At 38.2% G+C, this 23352-nt stretch overlaps 2 protein-coding genes and 1 long non-coding RNA gene across 5 annotated transcripts; 1 reads left to right on the top strand and 2 right to left on the bottom strand.

Moving 5' to 3' along the window:
• Window positions 1–756: 756 nt before the first annotated feature.
• LOC6644362 (TBC1 domain family member 23) lies at window positions 757–4439 on the bottom strand. 2 transcript variants are annotated; one of them, XM_023176630.2, is made up of 2 exons: window positions 4417–4439; window positions 757–3258 (listed from the first exon to the last, which is right to left on the bottom strand). In XM_023176630.2, the coding sequence occupies exon 2, from the start codon at window positions 3180–3182 to the stop codon at window positions 1179–1181; it is 2004 nt and encodes a 667-aa protein (XP_023032398.1). In that variant the 5' UTR covers window positions 3183–3258; window positions 4417–4439; the 3' UTR covers window positions 757–1178. The 2 variants fall into 2 exon arrangements, with proteins under 2 accessions (XP_023032398.1, XP_002066787.1); XM_002066751.4 differs by lacking the exon at window positions 4417–4439 and adding an exon at window positions 3435–3611.
• Window positions 3775–23042, top strand: LOC6644081 (protein pinocchio). Of its 2 annotated transcripts, XM_023176631.1 has the most exons (6): window positions 3775–3882; window positions 3942–4060; window positions 4450–4609; window positions 20576–20648; window positions 21457–21706; window positions 21774–23042. In XM_023176631.1, the coding sequence occupies exons 3-6, from the start codon at window positions 4450–4452 to the stop codon at window positions 21981–21983; spliced, it is 693 nt and encodes a 230-aa protein (XP_023032399.1). In that variant the 5' UTR covers window positions 3775–3882; window positions 3942–4060; the 3' UTR covers window positions 21984–23042. The 2 variants fall into 2 exon arrangements, with proteins under 2 accessions (XP_023032399.1, XP_002066786.2); XM_002066750.4 differs by lacking the exons at window positions 3775–3882; window positions 3942–4060; window positions 4450–4609 and adding an exon at window positions 18691–19048.
• Window positions 16152–17945, bottom strand: LOC111518811. Its single transcript, XR_002724093.2, has 2 exons — window positions 17404–17945; window positions 16152–16464 (listed from the first exon to the last, which is right to left on the bottom strand). It is a non-coding gene; the product is annotated as an uncharacterized LOC111518811 (long non-coding RNA).
• Window positions 23043–23352: the final 310 nt, after the last annotated feature.

Here is a 23352-nt window from a genome sequence, read left to right as displayed (position 1 = left end):
TGAAAATCCTATGAGTATTATATGAGAAACTGGAAAATTCTATGAATAGCTAGTAAAGTAAAGTAGAGAATGATTTAATCATAAGAATTGGATTATTTTGAATTAAAAATCTTTAAGATTAATTAATCATCGTGTTTATCTGAAGTGGGTCATTAAATCAGATGCAGTAAAGAAAATATCATACATTAACTTGTGGAAATCACTATGATAAGATCATCTAAGAACAATTGTCACTGACTGGGGCCTAATATTTCTTATATAAACTCCGTACTTTTGAAAAAAAACATCAGTTCACATTTTCAATTCACTAAATTAATGGTTTTATTTCCTTCTCCCTGGAAATCCTATTCAAATGGATTCGTACAAAATCTGGTTAGGAACTCTTTGTCGACCGATTGTTCCCCATCTCCTGATTCAAAAAACTTAAGCTAACTGTATAAAGGTCCTTTTATACTTTATACAGTTAGTTACGTTAATTTCTTGAAACAGAAGATGGGACCTTAAAAGAACCTTAAATATCGAAATTTAACTAAAAATTTAGCCCTTTAACTATAAGTTACAAACATCTAACTGCAAGGGTAAAAATGACACGTTCAAAGTGAAACTAAATCGGTTCCAACTCGGTTGTTTATGCAGAACTACTAAACTAGTTAAACACTTTGCAATGTAAGCCATTTCTTTACTTTCACTTAGGACAAGTCGCTATTGGAAAATGAATTTTCCTCTGATTTCTATAGATACAAAGAATGTTTCGTGTTGAATATAATACATTGTTTTATTTATACGTTTCATAATTGCAATAAATATTAGTTCTCGGTTTTGTATTTTCCTAAATTTTTTCTCTACGTTGCGTTCATTTTTGTATCTTTACATGTTTATAAGTCACAAGGCAGAATTTTTGTAAAGGTTTCCATTAGATTTGCACCTGGTTATCATTTGAGCGGGTAGAAAGGTGAGGGGTTGGAGGTAGGGGGAATGGGCTGAAATTATTGGAGGAGTATGTGTGTGTGTGTGTTTCGTATGTTACAGTTGCCACTTTGGTTAGAAAATTGTTTACTGACTACAAGGAAAACATTTTGCCAATTTTTTGTTTAAAACTACATTAGTTGAAGATTGCACTTTGTGTATTTTATGTGTGTGTGTGTGTGTGGGTGTGTTTGGTTGTCTTGCCGCTCTTCCTACTTGGGATCGTCGAGCACATTGACTATATGCTTGGCGACCAAGGCAGTGGCCGCTGTGGCGTTTGGTATGAGGAAACGATCCATATCGGTAATGAGCAGGCCATCGCCATCGGGAAAACCGTACTTGAAGGTGATGAGGTCCCGATGTCGTTTCTTGGCCGTGATCTTGACAATGCTGGCCAATGGACGCCGCACCATGACCTGGGCCTGGCCCCGGCCTAGTTCCCGCAGAACGACCAGTTGAGAGGGCGTGATGATCAAATGGCTGTCATACATATAGCCATTGATATGGACCTCCTGGCATTTGAATGCATTGATGATGTCGGCCGTTTTGAAATATTGATTCAGCTGAACGATTTCCTTGGAATCGGCCGTCGGTGTGCCAACTTCACCACCCGCCCCATTGAGGTCTGAATTAAAGGTGTCCTCGGTCTCGTCGTCGATGCTAAAGACAGGCGCCACATTCCTGTAACGTTTGCCCTGGCGCTCCTTGGCGCTTACATGGCGATCCTGGGAGGGGGCTGCCTGCATTTGACCGCCGGCGCCTAAATTGTGATTACCATTTTGGGCACTAGGATTCACTATGATGTCCAATAGTTTGCCCTTGACCTCTGCAGATTTCGATTTCATGACAGCCGAGAACTTGCTGAAAAGATCTGTGGACGATTGGCCAGAGGCGGACGCAGAGGATGCCTTGAGGGGCACCTGCTTCACTTGCTGATGCTGCTGACAAACCAAGCACTTGGCCACATTGTGATCCTCCAGACAGTCGGCCATGTGATCCCCAAAGTAATCGTGTATCGAGGTATAGCCTCCAGTTAGCAAGGACACGTAATGGGTGTTCTTCTGCAGGAATGAGGCCACCACCATATGTGTATACTGATCCTCCTCCACCCGTCCGCTGCCCATAAAGCATAAATGCTCTCCGCCAGCATTCGAATTGGCCTCGATCGACTGGCGCTGAGCCGCCAGAAGGCCCTGCACGGCAGTGGCAAAGGCCACTGGTTCCTGCAGCATAAGATTACAATCCAAGTGGAATGCTGTGGACAAGTGTCCAGCATTATATTGCTCCGCTGGACGACAGTCGACCAGAAAGAAACGCACTGCATCTGGTATGGGAAACTCACTGGCCGAATTCTCTACAAGTTCATAGACAGACACGGGGAGGCACAGGGCCTGCGACACCTTGGTGGACTCCTCCTGGCTGCGGGGCGAGTCGTTTTGTTTGCCATACAGCGCCTTCAGGAAATCCGTTTTGAATGAAGTGGGCGTCTTCAGGGCATAATACTGGGCCAGGGAGCAAAAGTCGTGGACATCATCTACCTCCAAAGCACAGGGCATATTGCTAAGGAACTTGATAATCTCCTCCTTGGAGGAAGAGTTGTTCTTCATTTGTAGTATCTGTTCGCGGCCATTGATCAGTATAATCAACGCCAGGAAAAATACCATAAACGGATCAGCGTTTTGAAAGTACAGATCCCACATGGCAATTATCACCGAAAGGCTGCTGCAAGAGGCGAATAAGGACTGGAACCACGACAACGAATAGAGATCGGGTGTAATCTTTTTGGTATCCAGGACACTGCACAACTCTGGATCGTGGTAGAGCAACAGCAGACGAAACACGTGGAAGACATTGCCCTTCGGCTTACATCCTTTGGGTATATAAGTGTCCCGTATGGCTTCGAACAGATTGAAAGTGTCCGAGCGATTCAGCTTGAGAGCAAACAGCGGCAGGAGCAACTCAATCCAGCCATTGTCCGGCTCATATTGCAAATTTCGATTCTTACAGTAGAAAGTCATAATGGACTCGAGATCCGAGACAACCGACACCTTGTCCTCCTCCTCATTTCCCATCCGATCCACATGTCGCTGGCAATCTTCACGCAACTGGCTTTGAAATGGCAAATCGTATATCTCATTGAAGAGCGACATCTGATCCGATTTGTGGCGCACATCCAAGCACACTTGCCACACATCTGGACGTAGTGCCTCTGGCATTGCTTTCCCCTGGCATATTGTGAAAATGTCGTTAACATTGCAGTCATCAAGCAAAGCCGATTCCAGCTCAATTATCCTGTAATAGAAAATTAAGAATTAGTCATGGCAGGAGCGACGTCAACGTGTCTAATTTAAATTAGTGAGCTGCAGCGCTGATAAGAAGTCGACGTCACGCCGATGTCGCAGCGCTGCCTCTGCTTCTGCCAATGTCATTACTATTACTTCTGTTGCTGACTCAAACGGTTTAGTTACCACATATTCTCTTCCATTTTGTTAATTTTTCAATTTTGTTTTTCTCTTTTAGTTGGTCGAAATCCGTATGTGCATGTTTCTTGAGTTGTTTATTCTGATTGTTTCAAGATTTTCCAAATTTATTTTGGCCAAATACTTGTTGTTGTTGTTCGTCTCATCAGGCGTTAGTACATTTGACCATTTGCCCCCATTTTCACAGAGGCGCCATCTGCATTTCTTTCGTTAACTATAAACGATAATATATCGAGGTTGTGCTCCGTCTATCGATGACAAATCAACATTTTGATAAACGATACAAATTTATCGTCTGCACTGGAAAAAAAATTAAAAACAAAATAAAACACCAAGGAATTTTCAAGCCCCGGTATTTATCCGAAAAATCTTGTGTTTTTGGGGTCCCTAATCTCTGTTGCTGTCATCTGTGCACAATGGATTCTTGTCGCTCTTGGTGGGTGCAAAGTATTCGCTCCTATTTACAACAATTAACATTAAGTATTTATTTTGCAGATATTTCGCTTGCTTCTCGTGTTCGTAAAAACTGTGCAAAGGACTAACAGGACGTATACAGCGCAGACAGGTAGTGGCAGCAGGATAAACCAAGATTCGTCTTTGAGCTTGGAGTAAAGGTGAGATTTGCACATGGCAAAAATAAATAGCAAAAGCAACAACAAAACTTCACCTACATTAATAAAATGCATCGCGTCTATCTATTGATTTTGCATGCAGTCCAATCACCAAAGACACTTTAATATGTATGTACATACTTGCACGCGTCTGTACATAAGTGTGTGTGTGTGTGACTAGGCAGGGGGATAGCAACAGCTGTCCTCCACTCTTCCCCCGCGCCCTGTTCCAACTATCCACCTGGCCCACGCCATCAATTTTACTATTTGTGTCTTGTCATTAACTTTGGTGCATTTTTTTTTGTTGGTTTTGTTTTTGGCCACGTGTATAAAATGCATTACTTTACTCTCCCACTCACTCTCTCTCTCGATTTCTCTCTCCTCTTTGTCAGATGAAACAACGCAGCAGCAGCAGCCACAACAACAACAACGATTCTCATATTGTAACCGAGTGGGAAGATGGCATCATCTTCGATGTAGACGATCCCGACTTTTGTAACATTGCCGGTTCAGGTGCTACTGCTGCTGCTCTAAGCAATTTGAATTTTATGGGTAAATACATTCATATATGACTATAATTAGCCTAGTGTAGAGTCAACCAAGTGTGTATTTATAGTCTAGACAAGCTACTAGAACTGGTTAATCAATTGATTATTGTTCCCCATTATTATCAACGTTCAACGCGTTAATCGCGTGCTGGAAAATTTTTTGCAATGTTTACCTTTGTTCTGGCCTTGCAACAGACCTGGTTACCCCCCTTATCAACGGAACGCCTTACGGGTTTTCCTAGCCATAAACTGTGCTAACTCTAAAACTGTAAATACCCTATATAATATACTAGACTATCTGTATTAGATAAGCGCCACTTATCTACTACATTGGCGTTTTCCAGTCCGTCTATTGTATCGATTTTGAAAGGTTTTATGACTTGACATAAATAATACAAATTCCAAACAGCATTTACATATACATATGTGCCTCCACAAAGAATGTCAATATTATTATTATTATTAAAGTATAGGATATAGCTATAAACTATCAACCTATATACAAGCACTGGCAACTAAGGCCTTCGGCTTAGACGAAAACTACATCCATACACTAGCCTGGGATTCGAAGCCGGATCCTCTTTGTTCAGTTGACTAAATGACTGGGCCACTTAGACAACTCATCTACCGAGGACTTCAGAATGTCAATATATGTATATTTGAAGCTTCAAACTATGCTCCAAAGTTGCAAATTATATATAGTCGAGTCCGACCGAGATCCCATTAAAGCTAATCTCATGTGTATGGCGCGTTCTTTGTGAAAGGAAACAGGGCTGTATCCGAAATTCTCTGGGAGGATTTGAACGATCCTATGTTAGTCTTGAAATATTCTTTGAACAGATCTCCTTCAGTGAAAATGTTGTTCTTTATACTATTTCCAGTAATGGTATTAGCAGGAAAGAGTCCAAAACATTTTTAAGACCAAGATAATAAGGGATATACTTTCCCAGTTCCTTTTAACAAAGAACGGGCCATTTACATATTAATTTATTCCCTTTTTAAATCGAAAACAAGTAATAGTGAAATTCTTTCGGACTCTATTGAGTTGTCTGCTGATAATTACGCAAGCCGACAAAACTCTAACCCAGAGATCAAAACCCACTTTTCGTATCGAAAAAGAATGAATATACAGTGAAAACTCCCGTAGGCGGACAGACACGGCTCCATTGTTTTTGCCGCCAAAGGGAAACGGATTTTCCGTCCGGCTACGGGAGATGTCCGCCTGCGGAAACCGAGCTTTCACTGTAGTTGAGAGTATGACTGGTTCATTTGTAGGCTGTTAAGTTTATTTTTATTTCTTTATTCAACGCATTAAAATCCATTAGTCTCGGTCTGAGGCTCGTCTCAGTTTTGTTGGCCTGTGTTATTGATTAATTAAGATTATTAAAAACTTAATAGTTAAACCGAATTTATCCAGAAACGTTTAGTACTTCTCTCTCAGTCTATTAGACAGTTTTAGAAATTTATTTGAATCGTAAAAAGTTGAAAACCATTTATCATTAAATATGTTTATTTACTTTTTTTTTTGGTCAGTCCCAATTTAACAAATTTGTTGGTATTAAATTCATTTCCTTTAAGTGAGATTGCCGCCGTAATAGATTTACGAGAACAAGGAACATTTCGCCACCAAATGGAAAATTTGTAATCAAGAGGTTGTTCTTGACCGCCATTTGATAGCTCAATATAGAGGGGGAGAGTCCTCTCTTTGGGGAGAAGGGGACAGACTTCACTTGGCCGGAAACTGATTGTTTGGTCTTAAATACTTTTATTAATCCCCATCAATTGGTCTAGTTATCGCTTTTCAACAACAGGCCCCAGCCCCAAACAATAAGTTTATATTTATTATAGCAAATACTAAAAGGCTATCAATTATACAATTTATTATATTAAAAGAATGTTTGATTATAATCGCCTGTTTTATATATAGGCATATATATATATATAGGTATATATATAAATTACTCTGGATATTTTTGTCTCCACTTTTTTTAGAAGACCAAAGGCAGTACAAAAAACACCCACCTAGCTCATCCATCCATCAATTACGTGTCCAGTCCCAAAATTAATTGCTTTGTCTACTAATATTTTTGTGTTTTTTGTTGTTGTTGTTGAAAGTACGTTTTATCTACGATCTGAGATTAGGCGTGCGACGCGCCCGCTCCACTTGTCTCGCTTTTGTTCACACGTTCCGCTTGTCCATTGCGAATTTGTGAAATTCACGAGTTTAGCATGTGACTCCGCCGGTTCGACCCTTCCTTAAACCGTCAACTAATTGTGCAAATATCAATCTGTGGGATTGTGCCAGTTGACATTCAATGGGAATGGAAATTTTGACGAAATTAAATAACAAATGAGACGAACAACAACAAAAAAAACAAGTGCTTTATGACATTAGCGTGAGTCTCCAATATTCGGCATGCATAATATTCTAGGCGACACGTGTTTGTCGTTTAAGGCTTTTAAGACCCAATTGCGTGAGTCGTGGCTATGAATGGGCCTGGCTGTAAGCAATGAGCTTGCTAGAAATTGGAGTCCTTAAGATCCGGGCTCAAATGCGGAAGCACGACATGAATATTTCCATGTCTCTGGTTCAACTGCAAATAAAAGTCATGACAAAGTTAAAAAAAGTAATTTGCAAATGTTTACCCACTCGTTTGTTTGGATTTCTTTTCAATCAATTTAGGTGTCAATTTCTTTTATCTGCCTCTGGGATTTGTATGAAAATTTTATTCAACATTTTGTCATATCAACTGGAGATGGTAATTACGGAAAATAATAATAAATTCCTAACTATCATAAATTTTTGAACTTTATATACAAAGCCAGGAATATAATCTTTTTGAATTCTATAAGGAACCAGTATGATTCCCTTGATAACCACAATTATGATATTATTTCGAAGAATGGTGGGACGAATTCCCCCTTTTAAATAAATATAAATATTGCGAATTCAGTCATTAAACTAATTATTACACAAACTTAAAGATGTTCCTAATCAAGTGCTGCAAAAAAAGTAGTCCTATTTGAAAAAGTAGTCAGTAGAAAACAATATAAATTCTAGAAAAAGTCCTGTCAATAAGAGATTAATTTCTTTTTTATCACTTCATTTAATGACATATTGATGGCTAAAAACGATATTCAAGGTTGGTTTTTTTTTTTGGTAAAAAGAAGTCAATTTAAAAGTAATAATCTTGTCCCTATTCAATCGCATGGCAGTGTATGTTTTCCAAGTGGTGTATACCCTTCAAATAAAAAATATGCATAATAAAAAATTATCGTGAATTTCGGTCCACTATTAATTTAAGTTAAAGCCATATCCCCCAAGGAAATGCCGCTTTTATGATTGTTGGTAAAGAAAGTTCCCTTTTCGTAATGATCTCTAATATCAACAGAGTTAATATTAAACTATATGTTGATTAGAAAGAAGAGCTGAGAGCTAAATCATCGTGAACTAGTCACTAAATTTAAAAGCCATCGTACTGAGATTAGGCCTTTGACTAGTAACATTCCTTTGGTTTTAGGTATGTTGTAATCCAGATGTTCGGGGAATGATTTGCTTTCCATTACCCTGACTCAGGTGATCTTTTCATATGTATATGTGTGTATGTACATTCTATAGCTAACATATTTAGATTCCTTATCATGCGGGAGTGATCATCCCGCACATCTTATCTCCTTTTTGGAATTTTTTAATTCGCTTTGTTAGTGGCTTCCACTGAAAGATCTTCTCATGATTCATGCAGTCGCGGGAGTTGTCTACAGTCTAGACTAAACAACATTTTCCTTACACAATTCATTGCACTTAGAATTCAGTTGGCGGTTTCTCATGCAACCCGTGTGCATAAGGTGCTTACATAAACGCTTATTAAAAATGACAAACGTAATGACAATTTTTTTTTTGTTTTAGTGAAAATAAGAACGTCGCACATACATATGTATGTGTGCATGTGTGTACTTGTAGGTATGTATTTTGTCTGTCTGTCAATTTTTATGTTCCCATGCTCATTATAGTCAAACTGAACGAAACGCCACGCGCAGTCCATTCGGACTTGTGGCAAAGGGGACGACGTCGTAGCCTCTCTCTCTTTCGGCTGATAAGTCTCATTGGATGGCCTCATATTACGCAGCAGCCAGTTCCACCTCCAATTTGGCACCGCATCGAAAGTTGATAGCCGCAGCAGCAGCAGTTCCAGTAATAGCAACAAAAGTGGAAGTGTGCTGACTGACCAACCGACCGACCGTCTGGGCACAGGTGATCATGGAAAATGCCCATTCGGTATGCAATCTGATAATTCTGTTTGAGGTTTTAGCACCATCGATCGAGCTAACCAGCTCTGAGTTCATGGTTAGATTCTGGTTTCAACCTGAATCGGCCTCCAAGCGCCGATTCATTTGAGAAGCAACTGGTTATAACCTCTCCCAGCTAAGCCAAGCCCCCGCCCCGTTGACTCCTCTAATGCAAGGAACGACATGAACATTGTCAGCAATTCTTTTGGCATTCAGCCGGTCTCAGGGCTGGATAGGGGGTTATACATTTTCCACACTGTGAGAAAAAAGTGGAGTTTATTTTGGAATTGGTTGCATCAGTCAGCAGTTATTAAGTTGGTAGTTGGGCAAGTCTATATAAAAAATATATAGTTTGCTTGATTTATAGTAAAATTTTAATCCTACATTACGCATAACTGTGAAGAGTGAAAATGTTTACCTCATTCTACCAATGTTTGATATTGAGAATTATTTATATCACATTTAAAAACTCTTGATTGCAATCTTCTGAGTTCAAGTGGATTTTGGGGGCAGCAGGCAGGTCTGTACACCCCACCAAATATCGGGCTCTCCACCATATTTTGACCTCTTTACGCTCAACCTGTGAGTCTTTGAAGTGATCAACAGCGAAAATTACTCAAATTGTTTTGAGTTGCAAAATCTTGATTATTTTTTATTGGGAGAAATACTCAGAAATACTTTTTCTTTCTGATCTGTCTATAATGTACACAAGGCAAAGTGAGTTATATTTTGAACAAAGTAACATTAATCAGAAAGTTTCTCTGCAAAGTTAAGTGGCTTATACCAATAAAAATCTACTCTAGAAAATAAATTGTTTTCCGTTTACTTTTCTTCAAAACGTCAAATTTTTTATAAGTATGATAAGTTCCTTATAAAAAATTTGATAAGTATGATAAGTTCCTTAACTCCAACATGGATTTCAAAGAAGTTTTCTCATATTACTCCTAAAATGTTTGGAAGAAAACATTTTTAAAAGAATTAAATCTATTTCTTTGAAAAAAATTAAAGTCATTTTCGTACCTATATCATCCTGAAGCACGGACGGATCCGGGGGTCTGCACACCCCCAAAATGATAATAAAATCTAATATTTTTTGAATGTTTTTACCTCTCTATACCCCTATCTTGAAGACGTCGTGTAATTTTGATAAATCCGCATACTTAAAAAGAGACTTTTATTGAAAATTACACAAATTTCCGAGCAGAAAGTCTGGAATTTTTTTATCGGACCCTCTCTGAAACTATTTTGTGGATCCGCCCACGGTCTGAAGTAAGTAAAGCAAACAAAACAGAACTATTGTAGAACGATATGACTGATCTTAGTCCTAAAAACAGAAGTCTTTCTACACTTTTCAAGTGAATTTTTAGATATAACCCTATGCTTATTAATAGGTGAATAGTTGTTTAGGAAAATATTGGAGTAAAAGTAGTTTTCGCCGTGTACAGATTTGTGGATCGATGTGTGAGTTTGTGTGTGTGTGAATGGAGGATTGATTTCAATTCGAATTCCGTATTCATTCATTTATTAGTTTGCTTCATTGTTTTATTAATTTACAATTTTAACACACACACGAGCACACACACACACACACACACACACACACACACACACACAAACTTCTCGCTGATAAAACATGTCCACATTGCATACAGAAAAACTCTTGTCACGGCAGTAGAAATCGGTTTAAACTGGTACCTCGCTCAACATTTTTCTCGTCCATTTTTCAGTTTCTCTGTTTGGTTGGTACATTTGAGTAAACGTTTCGTACGACGCAAATCTAACAGAGAGACGAGTAACCATTATGATCATCATGATGACGACAAAAACGACTGCGTTGACGATGGGCACAGCGTCAGACGACTTTAGTATATATTTTATATTGACTAACTAGGTTTACCCGCAATAACTTGTCGTTGTTGATTCCCATTAGCATGGGGGGCCAGCCACTTGTTGGGCCCTTCATTGCGCCCCCCGCTTCATTGTCTCACGTGTAATTAACAAACTGTTGCATTATGCAAAATTGCTAATTAAGTCTCTCCAGTTCTCCAGACTTTTGCAAAGTGTTAATTGTGCGCACGACGGAGGAAACGGCCAGAAAAAAATTCTGTGTTCCCATTCTGTGTATCCCCCACTTGGGGGTTTCACTTGATGGCAAAATTGGAATTTGAAGTAATAGTATATACTCACACATATAGTCGCTTTATTTATTCATCAGATTCAATATGCGCCAGACGCAATTGCGGTTGCGATAATGCAAACTTTGAACTAATACTTTGAACGATCAAAGCGATAAGTAGAACAAAAAAAATTGTTTTCCGGACCTATTCTAAACCACAAAGCAAAATAAAACGGAGAAAAAATATTTAATTATGTGTTAAGGTAGCGACAGTCATTATTTTCAGTAAATTTAGATATCGTATTTCAGGTAGTGAAATGTATACTAAATATGCAGTTAAAATAGCTTAGAAAAGTTTTACCTTTTGCATTTTTCAAATTGCTTTCCTGAAGGTATAAGTTATTTATAAACAAAATTCATAAATCGAACGAAATATTGAAAAAATTTCATGTAAAAGAATACGAACAACTTTCAACTTGCTTACAGTAAATCAGAATAAACTAGAACTTTCTTAACAATTCTAGTATCACCTTTAGTAGTTCTCTTTAAGGGAACATATACAGCTGGAATCCCGAGAAAGAACTTTTAAAAATTTATTATTTGGCATTTTATATATATAAATTATAAATATAGATAAATTTAAAGAGGATTTTGAGCGATGTGAAAGCTTATTAAAATTCTTGTCGATTACATAAATTTTAACGTAGTCGAATTGGCTTCAACTTGTCAGTAGATAAGCTAACTATATGTGTACAGATTCTGAAATTACTACTACCCGCTTCTATGGCTTCAGGCGCTTCTATGTCACGTGTGAGAGCTTGATGTCTAGGATTAAGCGCATTAAAACAGGCGTGTCCCCCAGAACACATGGGTCTCATCCCATCCTTTAGGGTCTAGACTCATTCCTACTATGCCGACTTGCCGGCACTAGAACAAGAGCAGCTCCTGATTGCCAAATATGCCAACGACTCAGTCTTTGTATTTTTCTCTTAAGACCCAAGACCAATTTTTCGGAACAATGGCTGCGCAAATGGAACGTTTCCGTCAACACGGTTAAGTCGCTTCATGTGACTTTCGCTACTCGCAGGCGCAACTGCCCCCAGTCAGCCTTCTCCCGAGTGTGGATTAGATTAAGTGTCTCACCCTTGACAGGCGTTTAACCTGGAAAGCTCACATCCAAGTCAAGAGAACTCAGTTAAAGTTAAAACTCTCAAAATTGCAGTGGTTACTAGGCAGGAGATCTAAGCTCAGCACCTGCAACAAATTGCTGCTCTACAAGGCCATTCTGAAGCCTGTATGAACTTATTTACACAGCAATTGGGCAAACCTTGAAATTCTTCAGCGATTCCAGAACAAGCTTCTACGCAAAATTGCTGAAGCGCTTCCTTACGTGCGGAACTCAGTCATCCAAAGAGACCTTTACATCTCGTCAGTTAAATGTAAGATCTGGAGGTACGGCATTCGGTACCTCTCCAGGCTAGAAACCCATGACAATGCACTGGTCCTGAATCTGCTAGATACCAGCATGAAGACCAAACGTCTGAAAAAAAGTTACCCTCTTGACCCTTTAGACCGGACACGAACTGGTGATTCGGTCGATTTGTTCTGACCTTCTAGGTGTATACATAAGTCCTATGCCGTTCTAACAATATATTTCATTAGTTTGTCTAGGAAACTTCTTCCAATTTAGTTTGGATAACCATTGTATTTACACGTAAGGTATTTAACTAGATAGACCTGCCTCTTGTTTTTTTTGCTCTAAACTTAAGCGACGACACAATTTTAATCCAGACATATTTTGTCTGAATAAATATTAAGGTTTCGAGTAATAAAAGGGACACAAGTTAGAGTTTGTCGCTTAATGCTCTACAGAGATCGGGTTCTGAACAGGGTAAGATGAGGTGTCTTGGGTCACATGAAAGGGCTTTAGTTTATGGCTTTGTCCCAGAATTGTCAGAATCAAAACTATTACATTCATTGTCATTAAGAAACTCCAAAACTATTACATTCATTGTCATTAAGAAAATGAGACTAAAGTTCATTGTTGACAATGGAACAGATTTTGTAAATATTTATTCAGATTTCAAAGAGGAATGTTAAAACAAAAAATAGAAATACCATGAAGAAGTTCTAATGATATTATAGCGATAACCTAGAGCTGGGTCATATTCTTAGTTTGGGGTCACCCTCAATGACCTTTCATCTGAAACCTAGCAAAAGAAGGGAAAGTCCCACAGTAAGTCGCAACGCATTCATTGTGTGTTTCTACGTAGAATATTCAAGGGTTGCACTCAATGACTGCATCTGAATAGATAACAGGCAGTCGTTAGTCTATTAATAGGCTATATCCGTCATAGAGACGCCCTCTTTCCCTATCGGTCTCTCTCTCTCTTTCTCTAAATAGTTTTCCATATTTCACAGTATGTAAATTTGTTATGCGGAACTCTTACAAAACATATGCAATTGTTGTAGAGAAATCTTCATAAATAGTTTCTGTTTCATTTACCCTTCAAAACGATGCCAAAGTTCAGGGCTTTTTGTTTTGCTCTAGCCATATTCTAATTGCCATTGTCAACAGTTCTGCGTCTGGCACAGCTCGTAAATCTCTGTCTCTCATCGAGGGGCACTTTGGGGCCCGTCTCCGTCCGGCAATAATCGCATTCGCAATCGCAATCAGAATCGAAAGCACACAATCTCTGCCCACTTTCGTTCGATCACGCCCGTTTTAACTGTTTACCTACATTTTACTTAACTTGAAGTACTTTTCCCCCATTAATTAAGTACATAAGTAAACGACTTTTGGTGGAATTCCACTAAGCCAAAGTTTGTTTATTCACGAAATCACAGAGCTATGCAAGGAAATCCCACGAAACGAGTTTACGTTTCTCAGTTCAAATGAACTCATTAGCATCAACATGTGACGAACAATATCAGCTCTAAATTCATATATATGTACCCATGAGTATGTAGTATGTATGTGTGTGTTTGTGTATGTCGATAGATAAAGATTCTTGGTAAGTCATGAATCAGATGATATCGCCCACCATTTTGGCTCATGATCGAAGAAACCTACATATATATATGTACATTTATAGGTAAAAATAAGCATGTATTGTTTTTTGACTTCTGGATGAGATTGGGGAGTGGAGTTTCTGTTCCTGATTTCGCATTGACGTCAATGAGTTTAAAGGGGGAGCCCTGGTTGCCTTTTGTCTTTGCATTTTGGCTTCATTAAGGCGGCCAAGAGGGTTAGGGGTGGCGGTGGGGGGCACATACATCCCATTTATTATTTTTATTTACTCACAAAACCAATAAAAAATAATACAAGACTTGCTACTTTCAGGAGCAGCTTTATTTACATAGCTGCGAAGTAAAGTTTTAAAACAAAAATAAACCGACATGAAAGAAATAAAAAAGCACACATACAAAATTCAAAATACAAAATACGAAATACAAAAACAAATAAGCCAAAGCCAAAGAGGAAGCGCATGTCTTTTCAAGCGGCACTTGTCTCTGCACTCGCACAGTTATTTCTTATGTATAATTCAAGCGTTTAACTTTGAAAAACAAATGCCAAGACCAACCATGCCAAACCTTGGCTAAGCCGACCTCACAAATACCTCTTTAACTTAGAGAGAGAGAGATACAGACGCATATCCATTAAACGAAATATATATTATTTAAGTAAAAATAAAGGAATCTGTTTGGCATCATCTAAATGCATTGGCTAGACCTCTGAAAAGTCATCAATGTTTCAGTATTTTATATAAACTGTAAGCATTGATGTTTTCTGTCAAGCCCAAGAATGCTCTTTAGTCAATGGACTAGACTAGAAGTAGACTAGTAGTAACAACAATATGATCTTATTAAACAAATGTCTCTATAGTTTTTTCGGTATAAGTATGTAAAATAGCAATGTTTCTTTCTTATTTACTTCTTAGTTTTACTTTTTTTTCTCCCTTTCAAAATTGCCAAAAAGAAACAAATAGAATCTATTAACTGTTTTCTGATTTCACTTTGTATTAAATATTGAAAATATATTAATTTACTTCAAATCTAATTTGAATCGTAATTGCAAATTACTCCCGATTCTTAAAATTAGGTATAGTTGATAGGCCTTAAGCTAAATTATTCTTAATTGGTCTACTTAAAATAATATTTACAGATGGGGATTATGAACATGCGATAGTGGTAGTTATATATAAGTATATAGTGTATATATAATTGTATATATTTTATGATGGAATTTAGGTTATATTAGATGGTATAAATGTGCCCCTTGTAGATTTAATGTAGAGTTATTAAGGGAATCTCTTGATTAGAGTAAGTAATGAACTACTTTCTCGTGTGTTAAATTTAAGACACTCTAGGATTATATAGAGAGATGTCATGTCTATTTAACAGGAATTCATGAATGAGGCGAGTGTTTCCAAATCGAGATTTAATTCCATAAGTACACTCAACAAAGATACTTCAAGGGACAACAAGGACAACACATCTCGGAATAGATATCCATTTCCAACTCAATTAGTTTTCTAGTTACAAAAGCTTAGAACATATCGCCATTAGTTCGTCACTTTTCTGTACTTACAATTAGATGGCTAATGGCAAATGTGAAGTCAATTTGTTATTAGTAAAAATGTGTTTTCTCTGTAAAACACAGACCAGAAAACAGCTGTCGATTCATGTGAAATCGGTTATACGATGAATAACGGAAATTATATCAATTATATTATATTTGAATGATTGGCTAACTTTGCTGATCTGAGACACTTTGATGAGTGTTATAACACAGTAAGTTCAGTCTGAGTAACAATGATGAATCAGTTAAATTAACATTTTGATTCAAGTCATCGGTTACGGTTAAATAACGGTTAATCTGCCAACAATATACATCGATCAATGACTTTTAATCGAATATCACCAGTGGAAATTTATTTCAAATGTGAATCATGACTTAATAAATCGAAATATTTCTCTATATAGGGTAATTTGATATCACTGCACAACTGCTGCAAGTATAACGTTTAAGTTATCAATACATATTCACCTGAATCTATTTTTGAGAAAATTCGAGTATTTTGTTTCCCCAAGAGTATAAAAATAAGTACCCAAAACAAAAAAAAAAAAGCACAGAGTAAACTTAAAATACAAAACTTTTCTTTATTAAATAAAAAAACGCAAAATTTATGCGCCTCAAGTTGTGGAATCGACTCTAAAATACCGTACAGATACTAAATAAATGGAAAGTGGGGGAAGCAATTATTAAATAAGTTCCTCTTCCTGTCATGTCTCGCACAGACGCCGCTTTTACTGTCATCCTGGCGCCGCTTAGCCATAATAGTTTTAGTTATGCCTTTCTTACGACTAGTTTAATGCATCTCCCTTTTGCCATTTCAATCGAACTTTGATGAGGAAGGCGATTGCAAGGGGCCTGACAATCTTATAACTCCCTGCTAAGCAGATGTTTTGAGAAGGGGTATGAAAAGGTTTGGAAATTATGAATATTATTCAAATATTGTTATTTTTGGACTAATATTATCCTCATCTCCATTGTCTGACGCAATCTCAGTCAGCTTTGGCGCGTGTGTGTGTGTGTGTGTGTGTGTTTGCGAGGTATGAGGTGTCTTCTTCCCAAGCAATTGCCGTGCGACCTTCCCAGATGACAATGGACCCCTCCGAACCAAAAGGCAATGAAACTGCGCCGCAGCAAAGTTGAATGCCAGTCGCGAAAAGTGTGTCGGAATATGGAATATGGAATGGAGGAGTAAAATGATTGGCATAGGAATAGTAGGGAATGTTCAGGCACACATACATGCACACACATGTGTGTAAGTGGTCTCGATTTAGCTTTCTAAATAAAAATTAATTGTTTATAATATATGTACATTTGTATGTATGTACATATAAACTATAGTTGAACCTCAACGTGCCTGCTGAATTGCATTAATTTTTTTTTTTGAAAGCCGGGTTGGGGGTCTGGGTTTAGGTGTTATTTCTTCTTTTTTTAGTTGTCTAGTTGTGCGCCCTTTTCGTTAAGCTGGCGAAATTTGATCTTTGTGTCGTGCGACTTGCAGTGTGGATTATTCAAGAATCTTAGACCTTGCATGTGTGGAAAACTTTTTTCCTTTTAACATGCGAATAATGTTCTTTTTTGTTTCAAAATTTCCACTTTATCTGTTACACTTTGAAATCAGTTTGAAAGACAGCTGTTTGGGAATTTGCCCCGTGTAATAAATGCGAAAAAAAACACACAAAATAAACTATAATGAAATTGGTGCTAAAGATAAGATTAAGGTTATTGATAAAGCGGAACAATTGTTTATGTAGCGTGTATTTATGTGTGTGGAAAAAGGGCAAACTTTCAGGTTAATCATAAAAAGGCGGCATTTTACCTGCCCACAACTGCACCTGCCTCACTGCCCGCCACCCTCTGTGCCTGGCCAGTGTCTGGGTTACTCTTTGTCCCCGTCCTTCCCAGCGTTCGCGGCGCTGCGAACTACCTGTCAGAGGGAAATGATTTGTTATTCAAATGAATTGATGACGCCTGACAACCGTGTTGTTCCTATTCAAAATTCTCTTGTTTTTGCTCGTCTTCGACTTGTTGTCCAAATTGCCTACGTCAACAACCCCATCATCATTGACGATTACATTTAGTTAAAAATACTAAACTGTCCGATTTGTCCCATGGTACGTATACGTATTGACTTGATTTCACATTGAACTGCATCGGTTTGACCGCTTCATGATGGAGCCTATTGTCCTCCCTCTCTCCCTATCTGTCTCTCTCTCTCTCTCTCTCCCTCTTGTTGTTACTCTTTCTCAATATTGTTGCGTTAATGGCTGCTGCTCTCTCTCTGATTGCTGTCTCTCTGTTGTTGCCAACTACATATATACCGCTAATTTGGTCAGCATCTGACTTTGTTTTGGCATTTCGCATTGATTTAGACCCCCCTCATATTAAGGTTTATTACGTCTCCGACGTGTGTCCGTATATCATGTGTATCAGCTTGTCTCTCTCTCCCTCTCTCTCTCTATCTCTTCCTGTGTGTGCGTGTGAGTGGGCTGACAAGTTCAGTTCGTTAGCTTTGCCTTTTTCATTCCATATGCCCAGCAATATCATCGACGCCATACTCACAGTGGTAAAATTATAGTAAATCGAGAGTAGAAATTTTCTAATTCATTAAGCAAAAGTGTTTAAATTTTTAAAAACTGCAAACTTTAAATTTAAGGAAGAAGGTAATTACAACAACAATTAGCAATTACTAAATCCGCCATTTTGGTTTGCTTTATTCTCTTAAAATTGGTGAAGTGGAAATTTCCCAAAAGATCACAACACTCAGCGAACCGTTAAAAACACCTGCACATTTAGTTTTCTTGAAAATGTATGTAGTTTTCGAATTTTCCTTTGTGTTAAATCTCTCTTAAGGTTCGTCGATCATGTTAGGTATATTTCTGGGCTCGATCGGGCAATTTCAATACAGATCAGGTGACTGTGTTCAACGTGATTTATGAATGGTCTTTGCAATAATCCGACCCACTGTGTACGTTGGCTGTCTCTGAGCGAGTGTGCCTCGTTTGCTCTCGCACTCACTCTCTCTCTCTCTCTGTCTGTTTGTGTTGCTCTCTCTGTCTCTCGCGCACTATAAAAGCAAAGTGAATTCAGTCAACGGCTTCATTTGAGTCTTTCAGTTTGTCGTGCATGCCACTTGGTCTTTTGGTTCCAAATATAATAATAATAATAAATTATTGCCCCCAATTATAAAAGTGCGCTGCAGCCTCAAAACACAATTAAGCAAATTTTACCCCAAAAGTGTTAACTGTCTAGCGAGTGTGAAAAGTTAGCAACTACAACTAAAACAACAACAAATCACAACAAAAGCAACAAGTAAAAACAATACCAATCAACGGTTAATGTTAATTTCCAACCAATTAAAAAAGCAAAAAGCAAAACAAAAACAAGGTGAACAACTAAGCTGAAATCAAAGCCCAATTTGGATTTATTAATTTCAATTGTTAAAACTTAAAACAAGCCCCAACGTAAGTATTTATTTCCGTGACTCCCTAAATAAAACATAACACAAAAATGAAATGAACTAAAATAGAAATAAAAACTATTACAAATCGTCGTCTCTGTGTAGAAAGAGAGTGTGAGTGTGTGTGAGTGGCCTTCTATAAATAAATAAAATCAAATTAAATGCAACTATACATTGTGTGTGTGTGTGTGTGTGTGTGTGTGAGTGTGTATGGGATAAATTACAGCAATTTTTTGTGTGCTTTTGCGACGTATCTGAAACGACTAAAGATATATATGCTAGACTAGGGCCGATCACCCCCTATCCTACCCTGACATTATTCGCTTACAACTGAGACAAGAAAATGAACACAAACAAGATATATACATACATATATTTAATATATTAATTTAATCTCGCAGATCTGTCTATCGTGGGTGATATTTCGCCTTGATTGAAGATTGTTTAGTTTGCCTACCTTCAAATGACATTTAGGGACTTGGAACTGATCCTGTCTTCTATTTCGATTCAAATCAGCTGTTCCATAGTTTTGGTACAGTCCATGCCAAAGCACGTTCTGGTCCATTCCGTTCCTCTGGCTACCATGAGTGCAATGCAATGCAATGCAAGATCTCTTGGGGGCTTCTCTCGGTTACATATGCCATGGTTAAATTTAAATTTAGCACGTCTCCTCTTTGTTATATTTTGATGTTATTTTCCTCATATGATATATTAACTAAATATAGAATACAGACAACAACAATAATAGCACAACGCAAAAAACCAACAAAAATGAGACGAAAAGTCATGTGTTCATCCGTCCGTCTGACACTTCTCAGCCTCTGGCTCCGTGGTCTCTGGGCCTGTTTGATGTCAGAAATTAAATTTGCAACGTTGCCAAAATCAGCGTAACGACTGGCATGTGGCGCTCGTGCCGCAATAATGTTTTATATGGACTCAGACCACCCCCGATTTGTCCAACCGCCCCCCCACATCCATTAAATGACATTGTTTCATTAATGCTTTTTGGTTTTAATTGTCTGCCAAAAACTAACGCAAAATAAAAATCATTGAAGACTTATCGAGAAAGATGACGCATTATCATCATCATCATGATGATCTTCATGATGGTGTCCAGCAGTAATAATGTTGTGGCCTCCATTGTGTCTTTTAACCGGATTTTAGCGGTTATTTACCCCCGCCTTCCACCGATCCCTCCCCTTTTTCTGGCCCGCACCCCCCTCCACACAGTTAGTTGTTAATTTTTTTACAAAGAATGTCGTTTGAGTTTATGTTTAGGTTTTTGTTTTTGTTTCGAGGTACAGTTGTGATCTGTGACATTTTAAATGGCACACGCACGCACCTGTACAACAATCTTGTTTACCTTGCAACAAATAGCATTGAACTCCCCACTCTCCACTTGCCCCACTCTCCGCACTCTCCACAGTCTCTGCTCTTAATGTTAAATGACTCTTTACCTTGCATGTTGTTGTGTTTTTATTGTACATGAACTTTTCCTTATGTTTTTCTTTTGTTTTTATTATATTTACAGTACCCACAGCAGCCAACATGTCGATTGCCAGCGTTCATGGTCCCCAAATAGCCGATATTTGCAGCCCCCTATCGTAAGTATTTCCATGGAATCTATGTATATATACTTATAATTAAACTCATCACAGTATTGTTAGATTGCTTACACATTTTTGAATACATCTAAATGATTCACATTTAGCTGGAAGCGTCGTTTCCGTTTTGTGGTTTTTCATTATAAACAATGTCAGGGCTAAAATACCAAATAGAAATGGAAATGGGCGGGTGACGGCGCCGTCGACGCCGTTGACGCCGCCTGTAAATTATATAGACTCATTCATGATTTTTGCAATCTTATCGATCGGTGCAGAGTACACATTAACTAACTACAAGCACCTGCAATACGAATGAATATGTGGCCACGACTTTGGCCCATTTCAGTTGAAAGAAGGCGTTGTTTTTCGTTGTTGTCGTATCCAACTAAAAGTCGGTGGCGGATTCACCTAATACCAAAGTCAACAAAATGTGTCCAGAATACAATGAAGAGAATAGGGAATACATATCAATCATTTTGACTAACTTCTTAATCCGCCCCTGAATATCTGTATTATCATTTTCACCTTTCGCTCTCTCTCACTCGTTCGCTCTCGCTCTTTGACTAAAATAAAACCAACAAACGACGCCAGGCGCTTGCTCACATGATCGAGCGAAAGTCGCATCGGTTGCTCATTCGTCGTGGCCGCCGCCGTCGAGTACAGTTTCCGTCCCCCCACTTGTCCCTCAGCCCATTTGACACGCAACTCATTATCATAATCACGCCAAGGTCAAAAACGCGTGTACTTTCCAATGTGATTTGTCATAATGGCTAATCTCTAATTGCTCAAAAATTTCTTTTCCTTGCAGTCATCATAATCTTGGCCTGTCAGCCTCATTGCCAGATCTGGTTGGTAGTCCCCTGGAGATCAACATGGATAATGTCTTAACCATTGAGGAGTTGCGTCAACATATGGGCTCCTGCTTCACTTGCGGTGTATCCTGGACCGATGATCATGTCTCCCTCGATTGCAGCGAATGCGGTGGCTACAGTCTCGAGCGTTCCTGCCCCCTGTGTGATGGCCAATGCGGTGTCCAATGGAAGCGTGACTTTGCCATGGTGAGTTGCAGCAGCATTTACCCATCTCGGTTGGCTAACTAATCCTTTTCTGTTTCCCCTTTTACAGTCCCATGCCTGCAGTCAAGCCCGCTGGTTGGGTGTGTGCATGAGCTATCCCGAATCATCGGCTGTTGGTCTCCAACTGCCAGTGACCGCCACCGCCGCCACTTCCTGCGCTGCTGCTGCAGCGAATCAATTGCGTTTGGCCCAGGAGCTGTGTTCGCGTCTGGAACAATTATCGACCACATCGGCGACGAATAAAACTACACGCATTTGAATTTTTGATTCGTTGGTCGAACAGTTCCTGCTACATTTGCTCCACCACCCAACTCCATGGGCCCAACCATAAAATGGGCCCATTCATTAGCACCACCAACACCACCACCACCACCACACAAAACGCAGTCTCTCACCTTTAATTTAAGGCTTAATTACTAAGCTTTTGGTTCTTAATTGTTGTCGCGTTTTTCTTTCTTTTTTTTCATTTAACTTTTTACTTTAGTTTTCCTTTTGCCTATTTAACTTTTTGGACTGTATGTGAAGCAGTTTTTTGGTTCATTTTTATTTGTTTGCTTGCTTCTTAATGGCACACAAAATTTGTTTAAACAAAAAGACTACTTTCTGCCTAGACTTAAGCCAAGTTTAGGCACCCGAAGTGATAACGGTGATATTAGCCAGAAAGAATCGTAAGCAAATAGAGAATTTAAACAAAAAAAGAAAACAAAAAATCAGACAACTAGCAAAAAACAAAACAAAACAACTACAAAGAAAAGGTAACAAAAGTCTAACGATATAGCTATATAGATAATTTTTGTAATCGTTTAGAGATTGTTGTTAACAGTTTTTAGTTTTAGTTGTTGTTGCTTTTTGCCTTGTGCGTGCGCTTAAGTGTTTTTTGTTAATATTTCTTTTCATTGAGAACTATGAATATTACATAAAGTTAAGAATTCGTTGGCTCAATAACTGAATCTTCCAAAATGCATAATGCTCAACAACTAAATTAAGCCAAGAAGAAAAACAAGAGGAATTGTACAGATATACACATAATATAGTGCACAAGAAAGGAAAAAGGGAGAAACAGAGAGAGAGAGAGGAAACGCACAAGGAGAAACAACTAAAAAGCATTACTCAGCAAGTTAAAGATTTTCTGTGAAAATCCAAATGACATAGAAGTTTATATGCCTACATTATATATACCTATTAAATATATATATATATACTAAATAGATCTACATACAATATACATACTATATATTTATATTTTTAATGTAGAGATATCTTTTGTAAAAGACGAAAGCATATTTTTAAAATTAAAAAAACCAATAATACATTTAAACTAAAATGTTTTTCCTTTCCGATGACTTATAGTTTGTTGCCAATTCTCAACCCTAGACAATTCCCATTGTCTAGACCCACCTATATAAAAGTGCTTAGGTGTGGACTTAATCAACGTTTATGGCCTCCAGTCACCTGGTTAGTTGCTACTTGTCTCTACACCAGCTGGAGATTTACACCTCCCACGAATTTCGGATTACACTCAACTTGATTTGCTGGTCGTTATAAAAATGGGAACAAATTTCATCATCATTCTCTCATCTTGTTTATTTTATTATTATTTTTGTTGTTGTCGTTTCACTTTGTCAGCG

Source organism: Drosophila willistoni, assembly GCF_018902025.1.
Source record: "Drosophila willistoni isolate 14030-0811.24 chromosome 2R unlocalized genomic scaffold, UCI_dwil_1.1 Seg167, whole genome shotgun sequence".
Classification (NCBI taxonomy): domain Eukaryota; kingdom Metazoa; phylum Arthropoda; class Insecta; order Diptera; family Drosophilidae; genus Drosophila; species Drosophila willistoni.
The sequence above is the reverse complement of the archived record's forward strand: the minus strand, read 5'-3'. Positions and strand labels throughout refer to the sequence as shown.